At 41.1% G+C, this 22,337-nt stretch overlaps 1 protein-coding gene across 6 annotated transcripts in view; it reads left to right on the forward strand.

The window, feature by feature from the left end:
• LOC108709183 (cytospin-B-like) overlaps positions 1 to 22,337 on the forward strand; it is a 167,372-nt gene that overhangs the window by 85,325 nt on the left and 59,710 nt on the right. For 4 of the 6 annotated variants that reach the window (XM_041583330.1, XM_041583332.1, XM_041583331.1 and 1 more), the window contains 2 exons: positions 15,629 to 15,771; positions 18,175 to 18,275. In XM_041583330.1, coding sequence (XP_041439264.1) covers positions 15,629 to 15,771; positions 18,175 to 18,275 — 244 coding nt within the window. Of the gene's footprint in view, positions 1 to 3,497; positions 3,578 to 4,072; positions 4,654 to 15,628; positions 15,772 to 18,174; positions 18,276 to 22,337 lie in introns of those variants that run through there. The other 2 variants (XM_041583333.1, XM_041583334.1) reach the window with 2 other exon arrangements.

A 22,337-nucleotide genomic window follows, 5' to 3' on the forward strand; every position in this document is an offset into this window, starting at 1 on the left:
AACAAGAAAAAACATATAGGGGCCCATTTAATTAGCTCGAGTGAAGGAATAGAGGAAAAAAACTTCGAATTTCGAATGTTTTTTTTGGCTACTTCGAGCTTTGACTTTGATTCGAACTAAAAATCGTTCGACTATTCGACTATTCATTAGTCGAAGTACTGTCTCTTTAAGAAAAAACTTTGACCCCCTAGTTCGCCACCTAAAAGATACCAAAGTCAATGTTAGCCTATGGGGAAGGTCCCCATAGGCTTTGGTAGCTTTTTTGGGTCGAAGAAAAATCGTTAGATTGATGGATTAAAATCCGATTTTTTGTTGGATAAAACTATTTGCGCTAAATTTGATGTGATATTCGATGGTCGAATATCGAGGGTTAATTAACCCTCGATATTCAACCCTATGTAAATCTGCCCCATAGTGTAGGGTTCTTGAATAAGATTACGCCTCAAAGTGATAACATTCACACACTATCAGTGTATTTAAACCAAACTAAAATGAGTGCAGGTGAAGTTATTCTCATACACACTTAAAACACCATCAAATTTAAGTGCGATTATGCTCATACGTGAAGAAAGTTCTCTTAGAAGATAGGTGGGTACCCACACGGCTTAAGACCACGTTTCTAGAAGTCGATTATACTCCCGGACGATCAGACTTTAATTCACACATCGAGATTATCAGTTGCTCTCCAGGTCCTTCCTTTTGGACAACAATAAGAGTGGCATGTGCGGAAAGCGTTTTAAAAATACTTTAATAAAATATATTGCACTTACCGAATTCTCCCTTTTAAAATCGCTTTTAAAACCAATGCGAAACGTTCCTCTCATAAGAGCCGGTGCTTCCTGCAATATTGCGATCTCCACGGCATATTTCCCTGTATGCGGACGCTGCGCTCTGTGTACTGGGATATCCGTGGCGTTCCTCAGATCTCGTTGCGCATGTGCCTGATTCCTTCCGCCTTCGTGAATGAGAATAACTTCACCTGCACTCGTTTTAGTTTGGGTAAAAAACACTGATAGGGTGTGAATGCCTTCACTTTGAGGCGTAATCTTATTCAAGGACGCAACACTATATATTTTTTCTTGTTTTTTTTTTTCTCTTTGGAATTTTTGGATTACTTTGGAGGTTGCGGAGAACCTTTGCCGCTGCTGAACTGGAGATTACACTTGGTTTGGGACTTTAATTTTTAATAACCAGATTGTACAATCTGATCCTGTGCATTGTGGATTAAAGAATCTGTAACGATATAAAGGAGTCTGGTATCAGCAGTATTGTCTTCTGATTGTGTTTGCTCTGCTTCTGCCACAGCCTTAAAGCGTTATTTGAGTTGTGTTTTCCTGCATTTGGCACAATCGCTCTGTGTTGTCTGATGTGCTGCTCTGTCTATTTAATATTTGCTGCTTAATGGCAATTTTTGTGTGCATTATGTACATGGTTTAGTGCATGGGTCCATTAATTAATAACATGTAACCTTAAAGCCTCATTATGCAATCGACACCTCTAACCTAATTCTGCATGCGCCACTCATTGGGCTGCATGTAAGGGGATGAACCGTAATGTCTGCTAGAAAGTGATTGAGATGTTGTATGCTGATTGCTTGTGTGTATGGGACTGTTGAATTTATTTGAAATATGGGTGAATTTGTTATTGTGATACTAAGCTCTATAGTTAGTATAGGTATGGGTATATATCATTTATGTGACAGTAGGGAGGGCTGTGTGTATGGGGCTGGGTTTTCATTTGGAGGGGTTGGACTTGATGGACTTTGTCTTTTTTCAACCCAACAATGTAACTATGAATTAATGTGTAAGTAAAGTAGTAATTTGGTAAAACGGCCACTAGATGGCAGTTCACAAACAGAGTTCAGGTGTAGTATTTCCCTTCACCACTCCGATAATATTTAGGATGGCAAATGTGTTTTTAATTCAAATCTCACCCTGAATGACCCCCAAGCTGGGCTTTCGGCTTTATTAAGGAGTGCGCAGAGGCATTCTCTCCAGATCTCACCGTACCTTGACTTCAGGCTGAGCCCCACTTCCCTGGGCCAGAACTAGGGGTAGACAGAAGAGACAAGTTCCTAGGACTCAAAGCCTGGGTGGTGCCAGGAATGTACCTTCCTGTTCCCTACCCCTAGTCCAGCAAATGTCCCATCACTAAAAAGTGCTCCGCTCTCCGAAGACAAAGTGCATGGATGTGCATTCTGCTATGTGCAAGCTCGATGGGGGTGATATGCCCGGCCCGCTCCTCCAAGCCCCCTCGGGAGGCCAGGTTCACAGTTTGGGAACCACTAGAGAATAATAGTGATACAAGGACATGTGCCAAAACGTATTAGGAGTTGATGGAAACTCGTGTAAATGAGACATACACAATACACTGAATCTTCCTGAATTTTGGCTGAAAGATGTAAAATATCCATGTCCAGGTGTAACTGGACATAGTGTGAGTGGATCAAAGATATAGTCTAAAATCTGGACTGTTTGGAGTTATGTTATTTAAGAGTTTGGCCTTGCAGATCTAGATCCATTCTGTGCTGATCCCTGAACAGCTTTTGTTTGCTCCATGATTACAGGTAACATTTTAATAGACAGGTGGCAACGAGTGCTTAAAGGGTCAGTAGACCCCCTTGTGCAATGAATAGGGCTTGTGTGAACCTATTGTTTGCCTATTGTTTTAGGAAAATCAATTGTTATCTCTTGCGGTAAACCGGGAAACTGAAGCTACTCCATGTTTGGTTCTTGGTTGTATTAGGATTACAAGCGCACAGATAATCGCTCTGCATATTGGGTTCTTGCTAACAAAACAGTCACAACAAAGGGTGAACGGAAAGGGTCCTTTCTCTGCCCTCACAACCCTTTCTTTGTCCTATCAGGTGTCTTCTCTTCCCTTTCTCTTACCCTCTCACCTCCCTTTGACTCCCTTCCTCTGTCCCCACCAACCACCTCCACCCCCTGCCTCTGTACCCACTCCTCCTTTTATCTGTGTCCCCATCGCCTTTCTCTTAGTCTCTAATACATGAGTTTGGCAAAGATGGACTTTTTGTATTAGAGACCTGCTTTGTTTAAACGTTTTTGCGGCATTGACCCCATGACACTAAGGAACCATTCCTCCTTTACAAGGGCAGTCTCACAATTGGCAAAACTTAAAAAGCCGTCGTCCAGTCTCAGAGCATAAATGTTTGTTTTTGGAGAGGGGGAATATGTGATGCCACTGTCAAGTTACTTCCAGACTCCAATATATATATATGTAGGGATCTAGACTGAAACCTGGAAATGTCAAAACGAATAGTGAGGTGTGACGACGAGACTGATTTATCGATATAAAGTAAGATGTAGGTCAGCATTGCGTTGCTTTAAAACCAATTTAGAAGATCTTACCTGTGCACAGTCTAATTGGAATGAGGAATAGACCCGGCACTGGCACCAGCTATCACCAGGTTGTAGACTACTAAGAACAGAAGTACTTGCCATGGCTAAGTCTGATGTGCACCTTCTGCTGTTAAGGGGGAAGGTGATGCTCTTGATCGGGGACACGTGAGGACAGAATGACTCCTGGAGGGAGCACAGTACAGCACAAACAGAAGGTAAGATGTGCATAAAAATCCAGACATGGTGACATATTAAAACGTTTCCGTCGCAATGAGTACACACCTCCAGAACAACACTGCTCTGAAATTGCCATTAAACTGAATGGGCTATCTGATTATTGCTCTCTGTACATTGATTAGGAAACTCAGGGCTTTGGGTACGATGTAGGAGCCAAAATGATTGCACTTAAAAAGTGCAATAAAGTAATTAAGGATAAGCAAATAACTGTATTTGATGAACAATATTTAATGTCTGCTTGCACACTTTGCTTTCTGTTACATGTCTGTGTCAAGCTGGTGTCTGTACAGTCTCATCTGGCTTTCTCTGTTTTTTTTCGGCTTATGTATTGTAGTATATAGCAGCAGTATGTATTACCCAGAATGCAGTGGGGTTCTTATAGACCAGCCACACACACAAACTACACTAATGTATTATGTTCTATTTTGTGTTGCCCGTGGACTCCTATTAATCATCTGTTTTATTTTTGCCAGTTAGCTGTGCTGTGCCCGGCCGCATTTGCTGTCAGTCGGCCACAATTCAGGGACTCGCAACTGCAACTGAACATTCACCTCTTTTCAAAGGAAAAGCCAAACCCGAGAGCCAAACCCAAGAGCCAAACCCGAGAGCCATATTTATCTGTGAACTGTATTTTTATATTTCTGTGTCTTGAGACATTAGCGTAACTGTGACCGTTGCTACGAATCATATTCAGTGACGCTATACCCTGTGCAACAATAAACCCATGGAAGGACTTGCAGGTAGAGCTTTGTTTAATCATACGTGTGCAACTCCCAGCATCTGTCGCCAGCTTGTGGCTGGGAGTTGCACTGCACATCTGCCCATGGAAGCCCTGTGTCATTGAACTGAACCTCTTATTGGCTTGTCATGAAATATTATGGCATTATCTCCTGTCTTCATGTGGCTTACATGATTGATCTAATCTTGGTGAAGTGGTGACACACGGAGGAACACTCACAAAACCAGGGGTCCCCAACCTTTTTAAACCGTGAGCCACATTCAAATGTAAAAAGAATTGGGGAGCAACACAAGCATGAAAAAGTCCTTTGGGTGCCAGATAAGGGCTGTGATTGGCTATTTGGTAGCCCCTATGTGGACTGACAGCCTACAAGAGGCTCTAATTGGCACTATACTTAGTTTCATGCAATTTTAACTTTCTTTTCAAGTTCGGAATTCAAAAATAAGCACCTGCTTTGAGGACCCTGAGAGCAACATCCAAGAGGTTGGAGAGCAACACGTTACTCACGAGCTACTGGAAAACGGAAAAAATACCGCACTCAACAGGCTCAGTTAGAGTAACTGGTTTTAATAGACAAGCAAAAGAAATCCCAACGTTTCGATCACATCCTAGAGATCTTCCTCTGACGAAACGGAATTTCTTTTGCTTTTCTATTAAAATCAGTTACTCTAACTGAGCCTGTTGAGTGCGATATTTTTCTATTATATTATATAATTTATATATAATTTCTCAGGGGTGGTTCTTCTTCTGTTTATATTTTAGTACAGGCATGAGATCTGTTATCCAGAAACATGTTATTCAGAAAGCTCCTTATTATGGAAAGGCCATCTCCATTATAATCAAATAATCCAAATTTTTAAAAATGATTTCCATTTTCTGTGTAATAATAAAACAGCACCTTGTACTTTATAAAAACTAAGATATAGTTGATCCTTATTGGAAACAAAAGCAGCCGATTTGGGTTTATTTAATGTTTACATGATTTTCTAGTAGACGTAAGGTCTGAAGATCCAAATTACGGAAAGATCCGTTATGCGGAAACCCCCAGGTCCGAGCATTCTGGATAACAGGTCCCATACCTGTATATGGTAATGTATAACCTGTTACCAGTTTTTATTATGGGTCCAAACAACTGAACTGGTACAACCAGTATTTCGAAAGAGCTGAATTTATACCTAAAACAGTATTTATGAATTGACTTGAATTTGCTCCTTTGAGGATAGGGCAGTCACAATAATTGGCTAGTTATATTCTCTGGCAGCTGTATAGGATTTCTTTATGCTTGAATCTATTATTTTGCTGTAATTTTCCTTGTTAACCTGCTGCCTTTTGCTAAAATTGACTTCAGTGAGTCCTTGTTAATAACTGGACACTAGATGGCAACACATACTCAGTGTTATGAATTCTTGAAGGACTGGTTAGGGAACAACTGCAACCAATCAGGTCTCTTTGAAATATTGGACCACCCAGAATTTCCCAGGGATAATGACTGAGACCGAGGGTCCGTGGCTTGGCAGCTACAACATACATATCTGATTTAATTAATAAAATGTTTCTAAACTTTCTTGTACGGTGCAGGACCTTTGAGTTTAGCAAACTGCTGTTTGTATCAGAATATAATCAGTATTTTATTTCTGTACTGTTTTTGAGTCTCTTGCTTTTGTATAAGAAATCTATATATTTATTAAACTTTACAAATGAGATCCACTTCCAATTGTTGGGATTGTCAGTATTAGAATATCTCTTTGATTTGTTCATCTATTGTTTTTTTTGTAAAGCCAGAATGTATATTTGAGTTCCACATGTTTGTTATCAATAAATTCTACAGGCAAAGAAACCTGCAATGTTTGAAAACCTGACCCCTTTTGTTGCTGTCGTCCTTTTCTGAGCTTTGATGGCAGATTTGCATTTTATACGTTTGTTTTTAGGTACAAGAGTTAACGCAACACGTAAGTCCTGGTCAGGGGAGCTTACAATTATTTTAAAGGAGAAGGAAAGGCTTGGTGCACTTTGGGGTGCCAAATGTTAGGCACCCCAAGTGAATGTATTTACTTACCTGACACCCCGGGCTGGTGCTCCTATCCGCAGAAAACTGCACCGGCCCGGGGTTATACCAGTGAGTACCATGGAGCCATCCTCTTCCGGCTTCTTCTTTCTTCAAATTTCCCGGGGCACACGCATGCACAGTAGAACGAAATAGTGACTTTTTAGTTAAAGTTTGACTTTTCGTTCTACTGCGCATACGCAGCTGCGCGAAGACAGAGGAAGACTGAAGAGGATGGCTCTGTGGTGCTCACTGGTACTGGTAAAAGCCTGCAAGGTGTTCTCTGGCTGATCCCAGCATAGTATACAACTTATACATTGTTTGTATTCATCCATTTTTAAATTGAAAGGAAAACTATATCCCCAAAATGAACACTTAAGCAACAGCTAGTTTATATCATATTAAGTGGCATATTAAATAATCTTACCAAACTGGAATATATATTTAAGTAAATATTGTCCTTTTACATCTCTTGCCCTGAGCCACCATTTTGTGATGGTCTGTGTGCTGCCTCAGAGATCACCTGACCAGAAATAACCTGCTTGTGAAGACATTCTGGTTAAGGGCATTCTGCTGTTTTGCCGTTGCTTGATGATCATATTCCTGTTCCTGTTTTGTGTGCTTCCTGTTAAGCTGAGAGCAAGCATGGAGCAGGCCAGATCTACCTGCCATGTTCTAATAAATATACCAAAAGTTCCAGGGTGTATCTGACTACTTACCTGAACTAACACAGTAGAATCATTAACCCACTGCTAGCCAGCAGTTTATTACAGGGACCTCCACCAAATATGACAGTCGGTAGCAGGTGTTTTTCTTGGAATGCCGTGTTCTTCTTCCGCCATGCAATGCGCTTTTTGTTATGACCGAATAATTAAATTTGCGTCTCATAAGTCTTTGCACTTTGTTCCAAAATGACTGTGTCTTGTCTAAATGATCTTTTCCATACAACAAGCGAGTGTGTTTGTGTGAGTGCAGAAAGGGCTTCTTTCTCATCCCCCTGCCATACACATGTTCTTTGTGCAAATTGTGCTGAATTGTAGAACGATGTACAGATACACCATCTGCAGCAAGATGTTCTTGCAGGTCTTTGGAGGTGATCTTTGGGTTGTCTGTAACCATTCTCACAATCCTCTCCTGTATTTCTCTTGGCCTGCCAGACCTGGGTTTTACAGCAACTGTGCCTGTGGCCTTCCATTTCCTCATTACATTCCTTACAGTTGAAACTGACCGCTGAGATGCTTTTTGTAGCCTTCCCCTAAACCCTGATACTGAACAATCTTTGTTTTCAGATCTTTTGAGAGTTGCGTATATTGCATGACTTAGTGAGAAGCAATTATTGGGATTTCTGTTAGACATAGGGAAGATGTAGGAGTTATTGTTACAACAGAGTCTGCAGGCCCGGATTTGGGGAAAGGCCACCTAGGCCCGGGCCTAGGGCGGCAAGATTTTAGGGAGGGCGGCATGCTGCCCAACCACACCCACATTTGTTCAAAAACACTGGGGATTCGCTGGAGATACAATTATTTTTTACATTTCCTGTGTGCCAATCCCCTGGAGGGGACAGGGGTGACGAACGGTAGTGGGCCTAGGGGCGCCCACTTTGTAAATCCGGCCCTGAGAGTCTGTATCTGATGGCTGAGGAATTGCATAAACCCTATCCTTACACATGGTCTCACCCTTTATCCTTCTAGTCATGAATTACATTTTCCAGTATCTCCCAGACAACCTTTGGCTTGTTTATATATTGAGAAATCCCATATCTAGCTCTTGTTACATAGTTCATTACTTCCTTTGTGCTTTCCCAAAAAGGCCCCTGTGATAACACGCGGGGCACTTTCCAGCCGTCCTGCTGCTTCCTATTGACTCACATGACACTGACCCTTTCAGCTCAATGAGAGGAGATATAAGATAATATATTTAGGAACATTACATCCAGGTCAAATATGTCCCATCATTATTTGCTTATCATCTCCATTTAAATGGGTTGTTCACCTTTAAATGTACTTTAAGTATGATGCAGGGGGTGATATTCTGAGACAATTTGCAATTGGTTTTTATTTGTTATTTGTGGTTTTTGAGTTATTTAGCTTTTTATTCAGCAGCTCTTCAGTTTGCAATTTCAGCTATCTGGTTGCTAGGGTCCAAATTACCTTAGCAACCATTCTTTTATTTAAATTAGAGACTTAAATATAAATAGGAGAGGGCCTTAATAGAATGATGAGTAATAAATGTAAAAGTCAATAAAAATACATTTACAGCCTGATAGAGCATTTATTTTTTAGATGGGGTCGGTGATCCCCATTTGAAAGCTGGAAAGAGTCAGAAGAAGATGCCAAATAATTAAAAATGTATAAAAAAAAGAATAAAGGCCAATTGAAAAGTTGCTTAGAATGAAGCCATTCTGTAGCATACTAAAAGTTACCATAAAGGTGAACCAACCTCATTAATGCTTTAAATCCCTAGATGTTACTAGTTTGGATGACACTGCAGATGTGTAGTATCCTTAAAGGGCACCTGTTAGGTAAAAATGTTATCCCCAACCAAAGGTGAGGGCTAATAGAGCCTGCATTCTGGTTGGAGATAACAGTAGTTTTTTTTTATAAAAATGCCTCCCGCCAGCGATACGCTACCCGCACCAGGGGGGAGCTCTCGGTACGAGCAGCCATGTCTGTTCATTTGCATGCGCCTAATGAAAATGTGTGCCGAATTGCTAATTATGCGTATGCGCGTGACATCACATGCATATTAGGCGCATGCGAGTGACACAACATGGCTGCTCGCACTGGGAGCTCCGTCCTGGTGAGGGTAGCGTAGTGCTGGCAGAAGGCTTTTTAAAAAAAAAAAAAAAAAAAAAAATATTGTTATCCCCAACTGGAATGCGTGCTAACTGGGCCTCACCTTTGGTTGGGGATAACATTTTTACCCAACATGTGCCCTTTAACTGTTTATGTTGGACCATTGGTTAGCCTGTGACTAAGGATAGGACTACATGGATGATTTCGGCGAGATCAGACATGCTGCGACGAAACGCCTGCGACAAGTCGCATGCTACAGAAATAAGGTAAGAGATAGAAGTGTCGCAGCGTTGATCCGGCACACGACAACGTCCATGTAGTCCTACCCTAAGAGAGTTGCTCCCGAAATGCGTCCGGTGCATCTGGTCAGCAGCCTGGTGCCATAAATCATTTATGCATCTGGAGTGCCGCCTGTTTCATGTTTGGTTGAAGCTTTGGTTTCATTTGCTTCCTATGTGCCCAGTTATAATTTGTTGAATCTGTAACAATGTGTTTGCGAAACGCATTGAAGTCAGAGGGCGTCAAAATAATTTTGATGCGAGTGACAATTTTTATACACGCGACTATTTGGTCCAAATCCTTTAAAGTCAATGGGCTTGTTGATGCGCGACAATTTTGACACGCGCCATTTTTTTTTTGACACAGCAGATTTTTTTGCCCGTGAATTGTCACCACAGTTTGAAAAAGTAATTTCCCTTTTCCGATGAAATGCAGAAATTTTCTGTAAATTCGTGTCTGGCAAATTTATTCGCCCATCACTAGTTATAATATATTTTGTATTTATTTGCAGTATAAAACATTCACTGAGTATCATGGTACTGAGTCAGTTCAGACAAGGACCTGCAGCCAATGCTTCAGCAGCACAATCAGGAGAATAATCTCTGCTGTATATTCTGTATTCTTGAATCCCACGCTTGGAAATGGAGTGTTGTCCAAGAGCAGTTAGTTTGTTTAAAGCCATGATGCATCACGGAAATCTGTGTGTCTTAATCTTTTAAAGGAAAACTGACTTTACATTTAATGTATGTGTCCGGTGTCAGATCTGTTGTAATAGACTCGGCTTAGCCGGGAAGTTGGAATGGATTAATTTCATGGTAAGAGGAAAATGATTTATGTTATTGGGAAGCTGAGTATTGGCGACAGGCTGAGAACAAGATACACTGGGGCTCATTTATCAACACTGGGCAAATTTGCCCATGGGCAGTTACCTATAGCAACCAATCAGTGATTACCTTTTTGAAACCAGCTGCAAGTAGAACAATGAATGCAGCAATCTGATTGGTTGCCATGGGTTACTGCCCATGGGCAAATTTGCCCAGTGTTGATAAATGACCCCCACTGATTGGCAAGGTGCTGTCTATGTAATAACCTTCTTATATTTTTTGCTGTGGCTTCATATAGTAACTATGCTGATGTCATAGCAGATGTAAATGGTACTAAGGTAATGCAATAAAGGCAGCAAGTATCCCCTAGCAGCCAATCAGGAGGTAGCAATTTTAGTGGTCATTAGTTACTAGACCCCATACATTTTGGGGGTTATTTATTTAAGTACAAATGCCAAAGTCTCAAAAAAATTCGAGGAAAAAAAAAACTCGAATTTTTCGGAATTTACTAAACCCAGAGGATATTGAAAGTCAGAAATACAAAAATACTCCAACTCAGATCTGCCGAGTTCATGTAGAAGTCAATGGTAGAAGTCCTGAAGACTTTAATAATCTGAAGAATTTGTGGTTTTCGGCAAAAATACGAAAAGATTTGAGTTTTCGGGCATCAAATCTGAAAAATGTGTACAATTCAAATTTAGTTTTTTCCCTCACAGGAAATTTTCGGAAAAATATATAGATAAATAACGGGAAAATATCAGTGCATATTTGGCAGACTATTTTACTGAAAATTATCGAAAATTTTCATATTTTGATTTTGAATAATCCCCTGTATGTATTCAGTATGTATTCAGGAGTGGATTTCTCCCTGAGGGCGCCCAGAGGCCAGCGCCTCCCTCTCTGCTACAGGATCGTACACAGGCACATTATCTGTACCGGAGCACTTAGGGAAAGTAAAGTCTAAAACAGAATAAGGCTAGAAATGCTGTATTCTGTATACTAAACATAAACATGAACTTACTGCGCCACAAGCCTAATCAAACAAATGATTTATGCTTTCAAAGTTGGCCACAGGGGGTCACCATCTTGTAACTTTGTTATACATCTTTGCAAGACCAAGACTGTGCACATGCTCAGTGTGATCTGGGCTGCTTAGGGATCGTCATAAATTATCAAAACAGCACAAGTCAAATAATATCTGCCAGAAGCTGATACAGCAAGACTGATTAATAATCAGAATATACAGACTGCACTGGGTCCTGTGTTGTCATGTAATCTAATGTGGATTTTATAGTTTTTGTATTGTTTAATACAAACTTTCTCCAACTCTGCAGAACCAGTGGCTGCAGCAAAATAATCCTCCAAATAGAATCCGAGTTTATCTGTTTAAATCTGGCTCCATGATCTTTGTCCCTGCAGCTGGAGTTGGAAACAGTAAAGGGGATGTAAAGGCAAAAATAAAATCCAATAAAAATCTCTACACAGTCACCGACTGCTCTACAGGGAAACAAACAAAGCTGCTTGAGTTCTGCATGGCTGGGAAGTAAGGCGGGGGCTCCCCCTGCTGTTATGAGTTTTGAATCTCCTTATCTAGAAACAGGGTTATACTTTCTCAGCAGTTTCGTGAATTTTTTCACTGGCGGCAAAACATGGAAATTCACCACAAAGTCGCGCCTGATGAATTTATTCACCTATCACTACCTTCAAGTGTTCCGTTTTCTGCTGTTTGAGTCAATATTTAGTCTCTGTGTTTACACGGGTGCCCCAATGAGGACACAACAGGCCTCCAACAGCGATTTAATAAAGTAATAGCCTAATTTTCTGAATGAACCCTAGAGAGTTAATGGGTCATTAGTCATCTTGCAAATCTGAAGGTCAGCTGTGAAAAGGAGGAGCATTTCAAAGATGTATGAGATAAAGTTGTACAAATGGATACATTGGGAAAATGGCCACTGTTAATTCAGTTATTGGGAAGTGTAAATTGCATCAAACCTGCCAGACTACGAGGAGACTTGTGAAAAAACCCCAGAGAGGCCAACAAGGATCTTCAGTAGACGAGACTGGGGTGGAGTTGCACCAGCCATCCATGTCACAAGCTCTGTGTTACATTGGCCTGGTCCATAACTGGTGAATCATGTAAAATGTTGAATTAACCAAAAGTCATGAGAATAACACAGGTGTTCAAGAAGGTTTTATTTAGGGATGCACCAAATCCACTATTTTGGATTCGGCCGAATCCTTTGCAAAAGATTCAACCGAATACCGAACCGAATCCTAATTTTCATATGCAAATTAGCGGTGGGAAGGGAAAAACATTTTTTTACTTCCTTGTTTTGTGCAAATTAGGATTTGGATTCTGTTTGGCCGGGCAGAAGGATTTGTCCGAATCCTGCTGACTCCTGGCCGAATCCTGAACCGAATCCTGGATCTGGTGCATCCCTAGTTTTATTGCTAGATAAGAAAAACCTGATGTATAGAGTAGTACTGAGTTCAAAGCAATAAATGTTTGGATTATAACCCCAAAAAAATCACCTGCTGGGAGGCTGCTTTTCATAATCAATAACTAGACATTCTATTAAAGAAAAAAGAAAAACGGATGGCGCAAAACTCAGTGCAATTTGTAAAACCTGTTTTGGTAAGAATTTGAAGCTTGGGCATCTTTCAGCAGGGAATAATCCCAAACAAAAGAAGCAATGCAGTTTCTGAAGAACAGAAAGGCGATTGTACTTTAGGGTCAGGGCACGACGCTCAGATTCGGGGAGATTAGTCACCCTGCGACAAATCTCCTCTTCTTCGGGGCGACTAATCTCCCTGAACTGCCTCCCGCTGGTTCCAAAGCCCGCTGACTTCCGAAGTTGCCCGAAGTTTTCTCCTGAGGAATGTAAAAAGACAGCGGGAGGCAGTTCGGGGAGATTAGTCGCCCCATAGAAGAGATTAGTCGCCGTGCCACTAATCTCCCGAATCTGAGCGTGTCCCCTGACCCTTAGTGGGTCAATCAGAGCTCTAATTTTAATTTGACATCACCGCCTTATGCTAATGAGGAATTGCCATTGGCTCTCCAGACCCTGCCAGATATATAGCAGAGGAAGTGAAGCATAGCAGATCTCCCAACTCTCCTGTTTTCCGCACGGACATTCCCAATTTTGACAGCTCAACCAGCAGTCCCGGATTGTTACTGAAATGTCCCGACTTTCTCTTTGACATCCTGCACTGAACAGCCAAAAAAGATACAAAGTTTCTAAAACGTAATTGCCTTTTGGCAGAGAGCCGAGAATATGTGGCAGGTGCACTTTTGTAACAATTTAAGATAAGCAAAGAAACAATTGTAACAATTAAGATAAGCAGGTCTCTTGGGGTATTGTGACTTGCAGCTTAAAGGACAATTCACCTTCATTAGCAAAACTGTAATAACACATTAAAACCACAGAAATGTGTTCAAACTTTCATAACCTGCCAAATTTTGTAAAATGAACATGGTAATTAGGGGGTGTGGCCACAAAAATGGGTAAGGTCAAAAAAAAATGTTGCCACATCTTTTTATCCCTCTTTCTATTTCCAAAATGTTGGGAGGTATAGGATAGGGGAGGTGATTTTGGGTTTTGTACACAACCCAGTATGCCTTTGCCATAGTATAGCTATAAAAGATTTATTTGTTTCCCTAACAAGTGACTTTGAGCAAATTGATGTGCACTGTTGGCTATTTTGGCTTGGATCTGTAATTCATTTCTGTAATGGACAAGATGATAATCTTATGGGTTTGTTTGCTGCTCCATTGTAGTTAAGCAGTGAACAACTCGTGACTCATTTTCCAACAAAACAGACAGAGGAATCGCTTCTTCCCCTCCCCTGGATCTGTTTTGCTTCATTTCATTCATATGGAAATTGTGCATAATGTGAAAAAGGAGTATTAGTTTGGAACCCTCCCTTGGCTCCGCTCTCATTTAGTGAGGGTTGTATAGCGGGGCAGAGCAACAGAGAAGCTAAATTGCTTTATGGCTTTTTTATGGCTAAATGGACTGTAATAAACTCACATCTAAACCATGCGACATTTGGAAAAGTCTTTATATAAATATATGTTTGGTGGTAGATCTGTATCAGGGGCTGCTGTGCCGTGCCGTGCCAGGCTAGTGCTGAACACATGGATGAGCCCGTTTAGCATAAATTCTCCAGTCTTAAAGCAAAACTACCTATTATCATTTTATGCCTTATATTACTTTTTAATAACAGTTGCTAATATACAAGAGATACTGGTGTAGTTGCCGCCACCTGTGCACCCTGGAAGTTCATTTCTATTGATACAGTTTATTTTCAGGAGTCTTTCCACGATTAGAGAATGCACTTAAAGGGAAACTTCACTGACATGCAAGAAAATGTAGTTAATGCTGCTGAAAGCAGCATCTCTTTGGCTGCTTATTTTCTCTGCACTGCATGTTCTGACTCCTGAAACAGTGTAGCAGGAGCCAGCTGATTAGCCGATATGGTGGAGAACTGACCTGCTGCGGAAGGGGATAAGCAAATATTGTCTTATATATTTATTGCTAGTATTAGACTAGTGCCTATGGTTTAATGGAAGGCTAGACTCGCACCCAACCCTAACCCACCCTCCCTTAGCCCTCGCCCGACCGCATCTGCACTTCCTGGTTGCTTTTATAGATCCACGCCGCCCGCCGATGATGTCACAAAAGAGGCGGGGTAAGCAGGCGCAGCGTCTATAAAAGACAAACCCGGAAGTCAGAAGCCGACATTTTACGGTGTCGAAAAAGCGTGCACGGTCGACCCGAACCTGCCCGACCCGCGGGTCCCGGGTCGGCCCGCACATCACTGGTAGACACTAGTTTTGAGCAAATCTGTTTCACTTTGCCTAAAAAAATCGGGGGAAACTACTTGCGAAACTGTGCAAAAATTCGCATTGAAGTCAATGGGCATCAAAATTATTTTGAAGCGCAATAACTTTGACGCGACCGATTTTTACACGCGCAACTTTTTCCTTTGTCCAAATGCATTAAAGTTATGCACATGACAATTTTACACTAGCGACTCCTTTGTCCAAATGTAATAAAGTCATGGGCGCCAAAATAATTTTGATGTGCAACAATTTTTTTTGTTGCAGCAAATTGTTTTCGAAAACATTCGCAGTCAGCGAAGTGTGAATATTCGCTGTGAATCCATGCCTGATGAATAAATTTGCCCATCACTAGTAGACACATACCTCTTGTGTCTGACTACCCCTTATCAGTAGTGGGAATGGCACTTGTTGCATGAGTTCTATCTGAAATCTACTGTCCAATACAATAATCTGTCACGCGCTCTAGTTTCTTCTTGTTCCTAAAATATTTCTCATTACACAGGCAATCTTCAAGTGAGGTGGAAACTGCAGATGGAGACAACAGTATCCTCTGGCCGAGTGTTGGCCATACCCAAGCACCAGCTTCATCTTCTGAACCAGCCATTGTCAAGTCCTTAATCAAATCATTTGACTTGGCAAATCCAGGTAAGGCTTTGATGATGTTTATGTTTTGCTTTATCACTTGCCACTGAGATAGAGACCCCATGGAGATGGAGATGCCATCAGAATTTGTGGGGCTCAGTAAGGGCCCTTTTCCCTCAGGCCAAACCTAATTGTTTTCCCATTTTCTTTCTGGGCCCCCTGGACAATGGGCAATGCCAACTAAATAGAATGAGACCTTTATTGAGAAGGGTTCTGTAGAATGATTGAAACTGACCACGCGCTGAGCTGAGGGACTCCCCCAATGTGGTTCAGCAGTGATTCAAACATAACAAGGCACTTTCATGTCCAGGTAGAAAGAAGTCACTTGGCCAGCCCCCAAGAAGAGCTTTAGAGCTTTTTATATGATTAGCAAAATAGGAGATATTCTACAACTTGCATACTATACAGTATATGGTAAAATTGAGAATTATGTGGTTCCACATCTTCACACTAGCACAGGGGTGTCCAAACTTTTGGCTTCCCTAGGCCAGGAAAAAGAAAAGTTGTCTGGGGCCACACATGAAATACACAAACACTTTTGATTTGTAAAAGTAAAGAAAATACACAGAAAAGAACTACAATACCAGTTGGATAACCAGATGGAGCTATACACTGGAATATGGGACACCTGGATATTAAATAGACTTATTATAACGTTTCCCCGGGAACTGAGCGATTCAAGCTGGGCCATATTCATATCTATTCTGGGCCGCAGGTTGGACACCCCTGCACTAACACAAGTCTTCAGCGCCATCTTAAAGGGCATGTAAAGACAAAAAAATAAAATCCAATTTTTGCTTTCTTTAATGAAAAAGAAACCTATCTCCGATATACTTTAATTAAAAAAAGTGTACCGTTTTTATAAGAAACCTGACTGTATGCAGTGAAATCCTCCCTTCATTTACTGCTCTGGATAGGAATTGTCAGACGGTCCCTAACTGCTCTGCAGGGAAACAATCATACTTATGAACAGCAGGGGGAGCCCCCGCCTTACTTCCCAGCCATGCAGAACTCAAGCAGCTTTGTTTGTTTCCCTGTAAAGCATGTAGGGGGTTTGGTAGGTGAGAAAACCATTCTACACACGTGGGGTAAAATTCACTGTCCAGCTTTATTCGAATGATTAAAACAACAAACAGGCATCTATTACAGATGTGCTCCTACCCTATGACATGTTAAGTCACCTGACGCGTTTCATGCCTCCTTCTGGCACTTCATCAGTAGAGCAGTCGGCGACTGTATAGAGATTTGTAGTGGATTTTATTTTTGCCTTTACATCACCTTTACTGTTTCCAACTCCAGCTGCAGGGACAAAGATCATGGAGCCAGATTTAAACAGATAAACTGGGATTCTATTTGGAGGATTATTTTGCTGCAGCCACTGGTTCTGCAGAGTTGGAGAAAGTTTGGATCAAACATATGCAAATTAGGGGTGGGAAGGGGAAAACATTTTTTACTTCCTTGTTTTTTGACAAAAAGTCATGTGATTTCCCTCCCTGTCCCTAATTTGCATATGCAAATTAGGGTTTGGATTCAGTTGGCTGGGCAGAAGGATTTGGCAGAATCCGAATCCTGCTGAAAAAGGACGAATCCCAAACCGAATCTTGGATTCGGTGCATCCCTACGAATCCATCCCTAGGAGAAGGAAAGTAATTTTATACTTGGGGATGCCAAAAGTTAGGCACCCCCAGGAAAGCGATTGCTCCGTTGTGCTCGCTGGAATAACCCCAGGCCTGTGCAGTTTTCTTCTGATTGGAGCACTGCCTGGGGTGTCAGATAACTAGATACAATCACTTGGGTGTGCCTAACTTTTGGCACCCCCAAGTAAAAAAACACCTTTCCTTCCTTTTTAACATAATTTCCTATTAAAGAATATTTGGAGATAAATAATGGTGGTAAAAGAATGGTTTTGGATCAGAATGATAGAGGGGGTTACCGCGAAACATTGCGAAACATTAATAAATCGGCAAGGGTTTACCCTGCTAGCAGTACCTGTGCGCCAGTGAATTTCCTCTGATCCGTTGTTACAAGGTGGGACGCCGATTCCTCCATTGCTGTGCACCAGGGATTATCCTAATTGAAGGCCAGGGTGTGCGAGTGCAACTCCATTACTTTCCAAAAGAATGGTTTCGGTCGTTACGGGTTTGTTGAGGCTGGACAGATGATAGATCTGTTGGTTAAAATTACCCAAAAACCAAGTTGGCACTAAAAGGAACAGAATAATAATGTTTATTATGTAAGACATAAAATGATCTGTGTGGTCTCTATGATAAATTTACTGCCTTGGACGTGCTTAGGAGCTACTGTGCTATCATTTAATATACCGCCGGTGTATAGGGTGATCCTTGGTTCTCACATGCTTTCCAGTGAGAGTATTCGACTAAACTGTTTGCATTCTTTTTCTCCAAGGTGGGGTTGCTCAGAATATCCCGGGCCACTCGGTCCCCCGCAGTCCGTTGAGTGTCATTCCCATGAGGACGGCTCCAGCGGCTGCAGTTTCCCCCATACAGGTAATAAAGTGGCCTCTTCCAACTTGATCATTGCAAGCAACTTCATCTTTCTACTTATTCTCTTGATTTCAATGAAAATAACTTCAGTCCTGGTTGTTTATTTGGTTTTGAAAGAATCCGTAGCATGGAATGATGCCAGCTCTGTGCTGATCCACCCGGCACGGCGTGCCATAAAAGTATTTGCCCAATGCTGTTACATTACCCATTTCATCCCCATGTTCCTGTATGAGGGGGCTGCCATATATGTGCAGCAGGAGTCTAAGCATTAGAAACTCTAACTGACAGGCTGAGATGGGACAGTCAAGTTGGCAAAACAGTCAGATTTAGGAGTGAGCATTACTTACAAAAGTAGAACTATCAGCGATTAACCATTAACATGACCTATAGGCAACTTTTAATGTACAATAATATTTTGAATATTAGTGTCAGTATCACTTTAAGGTAGAAATATGAACAGGGCTACTTTCAAAGGGAAGTCCACCCTAATATTAATTTTGGTTTAATGAAAGAAAATGTAATTTTTAGTCATTATCTTTTTAAAAGTTCTTATTTGGAATCATAATTGAGAGCAGTATTTTTTTTTATTGCTTTCTGTTCCCTGCTCTCCATAAAAACATTTAGCCAGTTCTTCTCCAATTCTTTTATTCAGCTGGCATCTGCTACATTGTTGCAGCAGTCTGTACTAGCAGTGCAGAAAGGAACAAAAAAGGCAGTTACAATTGCAAAAAACTTTACAACCTTTGAACTTCTTTAAAGGGATCCTGTCATCAGAAAACATGTTTTTTTCAAAACGCATCAGTTAATAGTGCTGCTATTTTTTTTTATATTCAATTTTGAAATCTGACATGGGGCTAAACATTTTGTCAATTTCCCAGCTGCCCCTGGTCATGTGACTTGTGCCTGCACTTTAGGAGAGAAATGCTTTCTGGCAGGCTGCTGTTTTTCCTTCTCAATGTAACTGAATGTGTCTCAGTGAGACATGGGTTTTTTTACTATTGAGTGTTGTTCTTAGATCTACCAGGCAGCTGTTATCTTGTGTTAGGGAGCTGCTATCTGGTTACCTTCCCATTGTTCTGTTGTTTGGCTGCTGGGGGGGGGGAAGGGAGGGGGTTAAATCACTCCAACTTGCAGTACAGCAGTAAAGAGTGAATGAAGTTTATCAGAGCACAAGTCACATGACTTGGGGCAGCTGGGAAATTGACAATATGTCTAGCCCCATGTCAGATTTCAAAATTGAATATAAAAAAATCTGTTTGCTCTTTTGAGAAATGGATTTCAGTGCAGAATTCTGCTGGAGCAGCACTATTAACTGATTCATTTTGAATTTTTTTTTCTTCCCATGACAGTATCCCTTTAATATATAAGTTATCAATTGGTCACCAGGGTGCCACAGGTAGAGGCTGGGCAACAGTCATTCCTTTCCATTACAATCAGTAAGGTTGCACCTGCAGACCAAATAGAGGGAGAACATGCACACATCATGTTTTATTATTTGTGGTTTTTGGGTTATTTAGCTTTTTATAAAGCAGCTCTTCAGTTTGCAATTTCAGCAGTCCTGATTGGGATCAAAATTCCCCCAGCAACCGTGCATTGATATTAATAAGAGGCTGGAATATGAATAGGAGAGGATCTGAATAGAAAGAGAAGTAATAAAAAGCAGCAATAACAATACATTTCTAGCCTTACAGAGCATTTGTTTTTGGGATGCACCGAATCCACTATTTGGGATTCGGCCAAATCCTTGGTGAAAGATTCGGCCGAATACCTAACCGAATCCTAATTTGCATATGCAAATTAGGGGCAGGAAAGGGAAAAGTGGAAAAAATTCTTCTTTTGTGACGAAAAGTCCCTAACCGCCCCTCATTTACATATGCAAATTAGGATTCGGTTCGACCGGGCACAAGGATTTGTCCGAATCCGAATCCTGCTGAAAAAGGCCGAATCCCGAACCGAATCCTGGATTCGGTGCATCCCTAATTTGTTTCTTTAGATGGGGTCAGTGACCCCCATTTAAAAGCTTGAAAGAGTCAGAAGAAGAAAGCAAATAATTCAGAAACTGTTCAAAAAAAATTACGAAGACCAACTGAAAAGTTGCTTAGAATTAGCCATACTATGGCATACTAAAAGTTAACTTAAAGGTGCATGGACAGAGGCTGGGCCCAGGTCCGGACTGAGAATTAAAATATGCCCTGGCATTTCAGGTACACAGAGGGCCAAGCTGACCACACAGAGGCCCAAACAGCCCCCACCAGCCCACTAAATACCGACTTTCTATGGGATCTTATAGCAGCCCCTCTGGCATTTTCCAGAACCCATAGATTGGCAGTCTGGGCCTGGCTGGGCCACTATCAGTCCTTTCAGTTGCAGACCAGATAGAGTGAGAATATGCACACCCAGCAGCCTGCAATGATGGATCAAATGAAATATGAGTTAATTTATTTTTTCTTATTATGGGTGGTGGAGCATGGTGGTTGAGGGACGGGGAAAGAGAAAAGTACAAATTCTGAAAGTAACTTTTAACTAAAACGCAGAGTATCCCACAGCATCTGAATTTCTCATGGCATACTGGGACTTGTAGTTTAACATCACCTGAAGGGTTAAAGGCTGGTCTCTCTTCCAAAGTAAGTAACAGAAATAGCAGTGCAGAGAGTGTGCCGGTCCAGATCAGAAAGGAAGCCAAAGTGGCAATATTCACAGCTTGGGAGAATGGGCCTCCTGATCTCATTAGGGACTGACAATAATAAGATAAGATGTTGGCAGTGAGCAGCAATTCAGGAGGCCTCTTACTGGGAATGAATGGGGTCGATGGAATGTTTAGCTGCCCCAGCAAGCTTTCCCTTTGAATAAGAGAAAATAATATCCCCGGGATGGGAAGGAAGTTCCATACTTATTGTAATAGCTGTGTTGCCTCTAGTGTCTATTTATTGAGGAGCTAGAGATCACATATTTGGATATTTGTCAGGGCTCCTGGGGTGCAGACAAGAAGACAACGACTGTCACTACAAAGTTTTCTGTTCTTCATCTAGACTTTCAGTAGTGATTTATGTGTCACTGTCGCTCTTTCCCTTGTGTATGTGCAAAAGAATGTGCCTGGTAATGACACAATATAGAAATTATTAATGTCGATTAGGGGCTTTATAAACAGACGGACTGGGAGAGAGTCTTGTCCTTTGTTAATGCCAGCAGTCTACTGTTTGTGATTTCGGTCCATTCTTCACTGCTCAGAACAGGCAACTTCATATCACAGGACCAGAGGAATTAAATGAAAACAATATTTTATTTGTACAAAGTTAAAAGTATATATAAATCTGCATCTCCATCCACCCTACGCGTTTCGCGGCCATTTAGGGCGCTTAGTGATGGGTTCTGATGTTCTTCACAGGATATGAGCATTTATACAGAAAACAACCAATCAAAAAAATCATAGAGAAAATAGAACAAAAAATCCTTAAAGAGACAGTACTTCTCAATTTTTAAAGAATTAAATATCGTAAGAAATATTTAAAAAAAAAAACATTTGACTTAATGTGTTAATGAGATAAGCAGAGAGGAAATATAGTAGAAAAGATGTATAATATTTTAAAAACAAGCAAAAATGATTTTTAAAAAAAATGTCTACGATATTTAATTCTTTAAAAATTGAGAGGTACTGTCTCTTTAAGGATTTTTTGTACTATTTTTTGATTGTTTGTTTTCTGTATAAATGCTCATATCCTGTGAAGAACATCAGAGCAAGTGTCCTGAATGGGCGCGAAGCTCGTAGGGTGGATGGAGATGCAGATTTAAATATACTTTTAACTTTTTATAAATAAAATATTCTTTTCATTTAATTCCTCTGGTCCCGTGGATCCGTTGAGTGCGGGTTGGCCCTATTTTCTTCTTTTCCGAACTGCACCCTAAAACTAAGGGTCTGGGGATGGATATTCCAGTGTAGGGGATCAGACAAGTCCTTTCCCTGTTTTTTAGTGTCACCTACATGGAGAGCTCTTCCACATACAAGCACCCTCCCCCCTCAAATCAACTCCAGGGCTTTTATCTGCTTCATTGATAATGACATAAGGA

Source organism: Xenopus laevis, chromosome 2S (genome assembly GCF_017654675.1).
Source record: "Xenopus laevis strain J_2021 chromosome 2S, Xenopus_laevis_v10.1, whole genome shotgun sequence".
NCBI classification, from domain to species: Eukaryota; Metazoa; Chordata; class Amphibia; order Anura; family Pipidae; genus Xenopus; species Xenopus laevis.